Genomic DNA, 11,168 nt, shown 5'->3' on the forward strand with positions numbered 1-11,168 from the left:
CTTATTACTCTTTAATTATTTTTTTGTGATTTTTTTTTTTGAATTAATTCCTGTGCTTCCAAAATGGAAAGTGGATTCGGAATTAAATCGAACTATGAGACTCCTCAATAAACTTGTTTTCATACACACGATGGGTGTGAGCAATAAGAGTTGCATGTTAATTCTGGCGAATTTGGACCATTAATTTCACTATTCTATACAATGGGTAAGGGGGGGTGGCCATGTTTGGTTGTTTTTCAGTGGTTTTCTCAATTATGCAGTATTAGGTAGCTTTCGGTTACCGAGCCAGGAAAATAATACACAAACAAGATTTTCACTATTTCCACTTTAAAGAACTGAAAATAAACTAAAACTTCTTCTTTTTGGACGCACTGTCTTCTTTCTCAGCCTTAGAGTTTGCGGTTTGATCCGTCTCTGAAACAGAAATATAGCAATAACACAAAATTCTTTGGTTGTCCAGACAGTTCTGTCTTAAAAAAAAAATCATGTTTTTCTGACCTTGAAAATTCGAAAATTGAAAATTCCTTTTTTTCTGGTTTCTTTAAAAATTTGGGGCCGTATCTAAACACAATTTTAGACTGTGTTTGGAATTACGGATAATAATACAACTTAAGAAACAAGGATGAATGGACTTTATGTCTCAATATGATAGAAACACTAAAAATAGAGCCGCTAATGTTCATCCTAATATGCACGCTAATATTTTAGTCCCACTATCTTAATGCAACTAATTATTTGTGTTTTAATATGTAACCAAACATGATCTATGCCATTATGTTTGTGTATTTTGTGTGATACCTATACAACCAAACGTTGCTTTCATGTTTGTGTTTTATGTGGTGTAGTCTTGATACACACTTTTGCATAAAGAAAGAGCCTTTTAATTACTTCATTGTTTGGTAGTGGTTAAAGGAAGTGCTGGTGTTTGTCTTTTTTATTCTTTCAAAGTGGTCCAGCCTTGAAATGGTGTCATCTGATGTAAGGTAGTAACCACAAAGTTGAAGAGTAATATCATTTGGGTATACATGGATTTTGATTTATAAAAAATGAGTAAGGATCAATTAGACATTAGTCTAACACCTCTACCTATGTTTCTGGATAAGAAGATCCATAACCCTTTTGTTTACCTTTCCTTAATGGTTGAAAAAGATAACCTGATTAAGTACTTTACGAAAGTGCACTATCTACAATTCAATTGTTCACTTTTTTATTTTTCAACTTTGAGATTATTATAAAGGACCGTGATTTGAAAATCTTGGCATTTTCTAGTAATTAATTGAACATATTCAGAAAACTTAGGCTCAATTGAAGAATTTAACATAATGAAAATAAATAGAAACTACGTTTTCAACATGCTTCTCCACATCTTGTGTGCTACCTAAGACTGGTATATGCTATTGATAATGTGTGGTACTGTGGCTTTTAATCTAGTTTATCAAGTGTTTTTATTCTTAACAAGTTTTTGCCATGTCTTAGCATGTGGCATTTCCTTCTTAGTGTATGTTTATGTATATGTATATATTCAAATGTTGTTGTTTCAGGGAAGCAGCGCAAGGTGGCAGAATATTACAAGAAACAGGAGAGACTCCTTGAAGGATTTAATGAGATGGACACTATGGCTGAAACCGGGTTTTTCCCAGGAAGTCTCACTGAGGTTGATTGTTCTATCGCCATTATTTACCGATAATTTGTCATAGAAGGAGCATCTCTAACAGAATGCTATGTGTTTGATATAGTATTAGTGAAGATTTTACCGTTTCTGTTAAGTGTAAAACTGTGAAGGAGTTTAATTTTATGATATTAAGTATGGCAAAATTTGATTGGATCTCCAGAAAGAGCATTCTAGTTCAACTAACAAATTGTGCACCATGTTTCTCAGGATGAAATGAAGCAACTAGCCAAGAGTGAGAGGATGGCGGTTTATGTGTCGAATGCGTGTAACTTGCTGCTCTTTGCAGCTAAGGTTTTTGCCTCAGTCGAGAGCAAATCCTTAGCTGTCATTGCCTCAACCATGGATTCTCTCTTGGATCTCTTGTCAGGGTTCATATTGTGGTTTACTGCGAATGCCATGAAAACTCCAAACCGTTTTCACTATCCAATCGGAAAGAAGCGCATGCAACCAGTGGTAAGACTTTATTAGAGAGATCATTTAGTCCTAAACATTAATGTTAGATTGAAACGATTGTTGCTGTTTCGTTTTCACCATTTTGTCGTTACTTAATACACACTCATACTGATTGTACTTTGTCCACAGGGTATCATTGTGTTTGCATCAGTGATGGCAACACTGGGGCTGCAAATTTTGATTGAGTCTGGCAGAGAACTTATTACCAAGGTAATTGTGATGATCAAGTTTTTCTTGTTCCACTAATTTGTTTGAAATATGTGCTGATTTGGATCCAACATTGTTTTTTTCGTTGTTTTATTTCAAATTTAGCCATTGATGCAGAGTGTACCAAAACACCTAACTACTAATTTCTTTTGTAATTCTTTTTCTGCAGACTAAGCCTGAAATGGACCCAGTGAAGCTTAACTGGATGATCGGAATTATGGTATCTGTCACCGTTGTGAAGTTCATTCTTATGGTCTATTGTCGAAAGTTCAAGAACGAAATTGTCAGAGCATATGCACAAGATCACTTCTTCGATGTCATTACCAATTCGGTTGGATTAGCTGCTGCTGTGCTTGCTGTCAAGTTCTATTGGTGGCTTGATTCAACAGGAGCTATTGTTGTAAGTTTCATTTCTACCACTTATTTTCTCATAAGATTTTACTTTGTTTCTATGGTGATGTTTTCTTAGACTTCAAGTTACATGCCACTGTAAATTTTTAATAGTCTTAGAGGCATGTTTATGTGTAACATCATTGTTTTTCTTGTTACTTATTCTTATAATTCTATAGGCTATTTTGCTATATGTTTTCCCTCTCAAAACATGTTTTTGTCTACCAGAGTCCAAGGTTTTTTGTTCCAAACGTTTATGAATTTCTTCAAAAATATCCCTAAGGTTAATTTCATTAATTTTCTCTCTAATGTATTGAATCTGTGGCAAAGCTATCCTTGGACATTTTCAATTTTTCCCTAATGTTTTAGATGAATACGTCTAGGGATAATTTTGACACAGATTGACAATGTAAGAAACAAAATTGAGGAATAAAATTAAATGCTGGGATATTTTTGAAGAAAATTACAAATATTAGAGACAAAAAACATATTTTGCTCTTTTTTTTACTTGAAACAGTTACCATGTCGTGATGAAGTTTCCAAACATGGTATTAAATGTTTGTATGTTATATGATTGCTTGTTACATATTCTTACTATCCCACAATGGCCTTAAACTCCAAGTATATGAAGATTACACTCTTAAAGGAAGGTTTGAGTCAGATGACTGTTTGTTTGTTACTTCAAGCCAACTTTTTTATTGGTCTTCCAAGGGACAACATCCTTAATTCCTTAATGTCAAATAATGCAGATTGCATTATACACAATCAACACATGGACAAGGACAGTGATTGAGAATGTCTGGTCGCTCATCGGAAGGACAGCACCGCCCGATTTCCTGGCGAAGTTAACTTACCTTATATGGAATCACCATGAACAGATTAAGCACATAGATACAGTCAGAGCATACACCTTCGGTGCACATTACTTTGTCGAAGTTGATATTGTGTTGCCGGAAGACATGCTTCTGAATCAAGCACACAATATTGGTGAGACTCTCCAAGAGAAGCTGGAGCAACTTCCAGAAGTTGAGAGGGCTTTTGTCCACATAGATTTTGAGTTCACTCATAGGCCTGAACATAAGATCATGGTATGAAAGATATTCATGATATCTTAGGATAAGGGCAAGAGGGGTTTTTTTACCTTTGCTGTTCAACTTAATGTTTCTTCAATTTTTTGCTTTTCCTTTGGATCATTTAGTTAAATTTGCTTGTATCTTGAACTGTAATCAATATGATAGAAGTTTATCTGTGTATAAACAACTCTTAACTGCACGGTTAAAAGGCCGATTTAGTACTCCTAATAGAATGTAACGATTTTATTTGATATTAACTTATATCAAATAAAATTGTTACATATAACATTGTATACCAATCATTTAGGACCTATAGTTCATATATTGAATAACTTTCCAGCAGTATTATTTATTTCAAACATGATTATGTAATATTTAACATCTCTTTAAATTTGTTAGGTAAAATTATTTGGATCACCAATTATGACAAATGTTACTTTTATAATATCTAGATCTTTTAAATTAAAAGTAGTTTTATCATAAAAATGTTTTGTTGAGTGTATAAAAATAATTTTATACAAAAAATTACTCTCAAGAATTTAAAAATATAGTTAGTTAAAGTGGTTATAAATACATTTGTACAAAGTCTTCACAAATGAAAATAATCTACAAAACTATACTCATAATGACCTATTGCTTTTCTGTGAGATAAAGTGGAACCAAAATAATACAAAAAAAAATGAATATATAAGAAATTTAAAAAGGAAAAAGGAAACGAAAATATAGTTCAACACTTCAACTTCAACATAAATCCTCGTATTCCGGAGGAGTTTAGACTACCAATTTTCAAGTAAAACGAGTAGAAGGCCAAGGATCACGATTTTTCTGGTTTAATCTTTCAAACTAATCCTTCACATCACTTTTTTGTTGTTCTTGTTGTTGTTCATATCCTGTCTCAAAACATAAAAGCCAGGAGGTCGGACACAACGAAGGGAGCCTAGCTCTACTTGTCCAAGCAAGTAACTGCCTATTCAAATCTCTCCAACTATGTATATCATTCGTAAAAGATAGGTCCTAACAAACTCCCAAAGATAAAGGGAATGGTTATCCATCAATAAAGGTGGAACTACTCAAACAAAGGTGGTTATCAGCTCTACTATAAATATATCGACACTCTTTAGGCATACACACGTTCTAATCTACAAAAACCTGCCTAAAGCCTTTGCTAACTTAAGTATCGGAGTCTTTTACAAGTATCACCCCCACCTCCTCACGAGGAACTCGGATGGCGGCACCTCGACACCAAACAAGTCGGACGCATCCTCAGAAGGATTCTGGACCTCACGTCCAGGCCCAAATCAACATTTCAGGTAACCCTCGGAACATTGGCGCTGTTGTCAGGGACCTGGAATTCAACCTTTAATTTTGGCAGACGATCACTATGAAAACGGTCACACAGCATCTGAATTAGAACCGGAGCTCCACTGTGATGACCTCACACTTGCAATACCTCCTCTCTGGAAAAGAACTCACATTCTCCACAGAGAAGGGACTTCAGGAAACTCCCAACCAAAGCGGATCCAATCAGAGGTCCATTCATCGAAAGATGAAGAACCTCCCCATCTAACGGAGATACCAGGTCTAGTCCATGGCCATCGTAGATGACTAGAGCAGCTCGAACAAGAAGCTGAACCTCAACGAAAAGCAGAATGAGAACTGCAAAGGGAGATACGGTGACGAAAGGAGCTGGAAGAAAAACTCCTAAGATTAAAAGTTGACCTCCGAAGAAGGAGTAATCAAGCAGATCGGAAAAAAAGCCTTCTAGGAGGAGAAGACCCGTTCGTAGAAGAGATCATATAGGCCAAGGTTCCAAGAAATTTCAAAACCCTCGACAAGGATCTCTACGACGGAATGACCAACTCAAGGCACCATCTCAACAACTTCAAAACTCGGATGTACCTAGCCGACGCCTCTGACGCTACTCGTTGCAAAGCATTTCCGACGACTTTGACCAATGCTGCGATGAAGTTGTTCGATAACTTACAGACCAGGTCAATAACTTGTTTCGACGACCTGGCAAGGAAGTTTTTTACAAGATTCTCGATTCAGAAGGATAAGTTGAAACACACACCAAGCTTGCTATGAGTAAAATAGGCGGTCAGAGAGACGCTCTGAGATTATATGAAAAAATTCAATAAGGCGTGCTTGGAAATACTAAAACTTACCTACTGAAACAATTATCATGGGTATGGTTAATGACCTCAAAGAAGGGTCGTTCTCTCAATCCATATCCAAGCGACAGCTAGCTTCCTTGTACAAAGTGCAAGAGTGGGCAGAGAAGTACATCAACATGGAGAAGAATTTTTTACTAAGAGAACCACTCTTGATACCTAGCCTACCCTATCCACCTCTGGAAAAAGAGAAAGAAGCTAAGAAGAAAGAAGAGTACAAGTTGAAAAAACCTCAAAGGTATCATAACTATACTCCCCTCCAGGTCTCTCTTGTAGATGTTTACAGAAAGATATGTCATACCGGAAAGTTTTCTCCTCCTCGTCCGATCAAACATAAAAAGGCAGGAAATTGGACAGAATACTGCAAGTATCACAAACTCTATGGGCATTCTACTAACGACTGCTATGATCTAAAAACTGTCATTGAAAAGTTGGCTAGAGAAGGCCAACTAGATAGATACTTGGCAGATAGGTCGGATCATTAAAGAAAAAGGAAAGGAGATGAAGAAGGAAGACGACAAGAACGTTCACTTCAAACTCCTGAGCAACACATAGACATGATTAATTGGGGATTTGCTGGAGGGGGAATATCGAAGTCATCACGGAAAAGACATCTTAAAGAGGTGTACCAAGTCGAAAAAGATAGCAGATCTCCCAACATGCCAAACATCTCATTCACTAAAGAAGACGCTCAAGGGGTAATGCCTGGCCATGACGACCCCGTGGTGATAACAATGATTCTTGCCAATACAAACCTCCATAGAACACTAGTGGACCAAGGTAGCTCGACAGATATATTGTTTAAACCCGCTTTTGATAAGCTCGGGCTGGAAGGAAAGAATCCAAAGGCATACCCAGATAACCTCTTCGGACTAGAGAACATGCCGATCCGACCTCTTGGGTATATCTCTCTCTATACACTACTTTTGGAAAGCGCGCGACAAAGATGTTAAGCATTGACTACGTTGTGGTTGACGTCACTCCAGCATATAATGCCCTAATAGGTTAGACAACCATGAGCCGACCTGCAGCAGTTATTTCTACGCCTCATCTATTCATGAAATTTTCCACTGTAGAAGGAATTTCTACCATAAAGGAAGATCAAAAGCTAGCACGCAAATATTACAACAAAGGCCTCAATTTAAAAGGCAGTCCGTGCGGAAAAGAAGTCAACACTATTGAGCCTGGTGGTATCCGAAATCGAGAGGAACTATGCCCCCAACCTAGAGGAAAGATAAAAGAAGTGCAAATCAGAGATCAGCCTGAGAAAACAACAAATATAGGGGCCAACCTGGAAGAATGAATAAAAAAGTAGCTCATTGACCTTCTAAGAAGATATTCCGACCTCTTCGCTTGGAAAGCCTCCAACATGCCTGGAATAGACCTCGACCCGATATCTCATAAGTTCGCCGTATACCCAGGCTCCCGACCTGTCCAGTAAAAGCATCGAAAACTAGGGCCAGACAGGACACAGGTTGTGGAGGAGCAAGTGAAAGCATTATTGAAAGACGGGTTCATAAGAGAAGTAAAATATCCACTTTGGCTGGCGAATGTGGTTCTAGTAAAACAGCAGCATGGAAAGTGGAGAATGTGTGTAGATTACGCTGACTTCAATAAAGCTTGTTCTGAGGACCCCTACCCTCTTCCAAGTATCGACACTTTGGTCGATTCAGCCTCAAGTTATCGGTATTTGTTTTTGTATGCTTACTCGGGATATAATCAAATCCCAATGTACAAACTGGACCAAAAAAAGACCTCGTTCATAACTCCTAAAGCTAAATATTGTTATGTAGTAATGCCTTTTGGGTTAAAGAATGACGGAGCCACATGCCAGCGACTAATGAGCAAAGTATTTTCTTCCCACTTAGGGAAAATCATGGAGGTATATGTAGACGACATGCTTGTTAAAACCGAGGTCGACTCAGCACTCTTGTCTAACCTCCCCGAGGTGTTTTCAACAATAAGGAAGCATGAAATGAGGCTAAACTCCTAAAAATGCACCTTCGTGGTAGAGGTGAAAAAATTTTTAGGCTTCATGCTAACTCAAAGAGGAATAGAAGCAAACCCAGACAAGTGTAGAGTAGCTATACTCAGCATGAAGAGTCCAACCTGCATCAAAGAAGTCCAACAGCTAAATAGAAGGCTAGCAACACTGTCTAGGTTCTTGTCAGGATCAGCATTAAAGTCCCTACCACTATATTCAATCCTCAGAAAGGGAAAGCAATTTGAATGGACTCAGAAGAGCGAATAGGCCTTTCAGAACTTTAAAGAATTTCTGGGCTAGTCCCCACACTTACCTGACCTATCATAGGAGAAGAGCTCGTCCTCTACCTAGCAGTGGTGAGCCAAGCTATAGCTTTAGCCTTGATCCGATAAGGTAAGAACGGATAGCAACCCATTTACTTTGTCAGCAAAGCCTTAAAAGGAGCAGAATTAAACTATTAGAAGATAAAAAACTTTGTGTATGCTCTTATCCTCACTTCTCGAAGGCTCCAACCATATTTTCAGGCTCACACTATAAAGGTCCGTACTAACCAGCCAATGAAACACATTTTACAAAAGACAGACTTAGCAGGACGAATGTTGTAATGGGTTGTGGAACTATCCGATTTTGATTTGAGGTATGAAGCTCGGACAGCAATCAAATATCAGTATCTTGCCAACTTTGTAGCTGAATACACTGAAAGTCAGGGAAGTCCAACAACATGGAGCCTATACATAGATGAATCATCCAATAAAGCCGGCAGCAGAGTAGGTGTCATCCTGGAAAGTGAGCACAGAACTCGGATAGAACTTTCTTTAAGGTTCGATTTCCCTGCTTCTAATAACCAAGTAGAATATGAGGCCTTGCTTGATGGCTTGAAGCTGGCTAAAGAAGTGGGAGCACAAAGTTTGATAGAGTTTAGTGATTTTCAAGTGGTAACTTCACAAATTAATGGCACTTACCAATCTAAAGACTCCAACATGAAGAAATATTTAGATGAAGCATGGGAACAGCTAGCACAATTCTCAGAAGGAGAGGTCTGACACATAACTCGGGAGTCAAATGCACGAGCAGACACCCTCTCCAAGCTCGCCAGCACCAAGCCAGGGGGCAATAATAGAAGCCTAATCTAGAAAACTCTCCACGCACCGTCCATATCAAAGGAAGATGACAGCTCAGACATAATGGCCATATCCAACCAAAATGTAGGATAGATGACCTCTATAATCAACTATCTTAAATTTGATGTTCTCCCTGAGAATGAAAACAAAGTCAAAGACTCATAAGAAAGGCACAAAATTACATGTTGGTCCACAATGTCCTATATAAAAGAGGGATATCAACGCCTCTCCTAAAGTACATCCCGACCTCTAACACAAAGGATGTCTTAGAGGAAGTACACAATGGCATATGTGAAAACCACCTGGGGGCCCGATCACTAGCCAAGAAGGTGATCTGGGCCAGCTTCTTCTGGCCGACCTTACAAAGGGAATCGGCCGAGTTCGTTAAAAAGTGACCGCCTTGTCAAAAGCATGCCAATTTTCATGTTACACCTCCTGAGGAGCTTATTAGCGTTACCTCTTCATGGTCATTTGCAAAATGGGGACTTGATCTCCTCGAATCATTTTCTTAAGCTCCAAGACAAGTCAAATACCTCATAGTGGGAATTGACTATTTCACTAAGTGGATCGAAGCAGAACCACTAGCAACCATCACTGTCCAGAGAATTCAGAAATTCCTCTATAAAAGTATTGTCACAAGGTTCGGAGTTCCCCACTTCATCACCATGGACAATGGGACTCAATTCACTGACTAGACCTTTCGGATTTTGGTGGCTAATAAACCACAATTTATTGGTTTATTTTGTATTGAAATGAGTGGATTTTATCAACTTATCCCACATTTATTCCTTGAAACAGCATGGTTTTGTGAATTTCTTCTAAATTGTACTTAAGATTAAAAACATGCTTTTTAGGCCCTTAATTTGCTAAATTAATTCACTTTAATCCCATTCAATGTCTTGATGTATTTGTAGAAGTGATTTCAGGTTTAGAAGGCAAGGATGGATTGAAGAAGTAAAGAAAAAGCATGCAAAATGGAAAATTCATGAAAAAAATGGAGTTTGGAGTATTTTAGGGTCATGAGTATGCATGCCTCATGCGTATGCATGACTGCCAGTATGTGACTTCACTTAAGTTAACGCGGTACTCTAGTGGTGGATAATTGTTGGGTTTCACACCAATTTTGAGTGGATAAGGTAAGAAACTACTTAACCCTCTATGAATCATTAATTAGCAAATGCTATGTTAATTATAGTGAATTTGGATTGTATTAGATTGAATTGGATGTTTTGGAGTTAAATTGGTGGATATTAGAAGCTTGAAATTGAATCCTGGGAGCTGAAAATTCAATTGGTGAGGAGTTGGAGCTTTGGAGCTTGAGCAACGATGGATAATTGAGGCGTTCCGAGCTTAGGAAGGAATCGGCCAAGGTATAGTTTTGGTTTCTCGTAGTTAATGTCTAATGTCGCGTGAAAACTTAAGCTAACTGACCATAGGATAAGTTCGGATTGAATTTGGTTGTTAATATGATTAGTGAATAAATGTATGTATGTGTACCATTGATTTGAGATTGGATGGTATATGAACTTGATGAAAATTATGATTAAAATGATTGAGGAGGGTTGAGATATATGTGAATATAGTTAGTCTTGAATTGAGTGAGTGGTGTTCATTTGAATGTGAAGTAATTGGTTGGAATGGATGAAATTTTATGTTGATATGTTAGGGAATGATTGAAAGGAGTGTGAATATGTTTTAAGAATATTTGGTGTTGTTTAGATTGTGAAACATTTGGTTTTTGGATTTAGAATTTTAGAAAACTAAAGGTTTTGTAAACTTTGATAAAAATCTAAATTTTTTACCAACTTCGACGGGTCATAACTTGGCTTCCGAACCTCAAAATTTTATGAAATTTGTATTGATTGAAAATTGGGTCCGTGAAGTTTATGTCGTTTGAAGAACGGATGAAGAATTATTTAAAATGAAAAAGTTATGCACGTTTGAAGTTGGGTGTGTAAAACTAGTTTTCGAGAAACTTAGCAGCTTTTTATCAACTCTGCAATGGGTGCATATGCGGACATACACGCGATGCGGGGATTGCTCCCTACCCAACAAACTGAGTTGAGAGGTGTTTGATGATGAGGTTGGCTATGGGAA

The 11,168-nt window shown here is 37.7% G+C and overlaps 1 protein-coding gene across 1 annotated transcript in view; it reads left to right on the plus strand.

The window, feature by feature from the left end:
- LOC107613489 (metal tolerance protein 10) overlaps positions 1–3,973 on the plus strand; it is a 4,664-nt gene extending 691 nt beyond the window's left edge. Inside the window, exons 2-6 of the mRNA XM_016315506.2 lie at positions 1,542–1,654; positions 1,880–2,125; positions 2,255–2,335; positions 2,502–2,732; positions 3,472–3,973. Coding sequence (XP_016170992.1) covers positions 1,607–1,654; positions 1,880–2,125; positions 2,255–2,335; positions 2,502–2,732; positions 3,472–3,816 — 951 coding nt within the window. The 5' untranslated portion in view covers positions 1,542–1,606 and the 3' untranslated portion in view covers positions 3,817–3,973. The remainder of the gene's footprint in view (positions 1–1,541; positions 1,655–1,879; positions 2,126–2,254; positions 2,336–2,501; positions 2,733–3,471) is intronic.

The sequence above is a fragment of the Arachis ipaensis genome, chromosome B08 (assembly GCF_000816755.2).
Source record: "Arachis ipaensis cultivar K30076 chromosome B08, Araip1.1, whole genome shotgun sequence".
Lineage (NCBI taxonomy): Eukaryota > Viridiplantae > Streptophyta > Magnoliopsida > Fabales > Fabaceae > Arachis > Arachis ipaensis.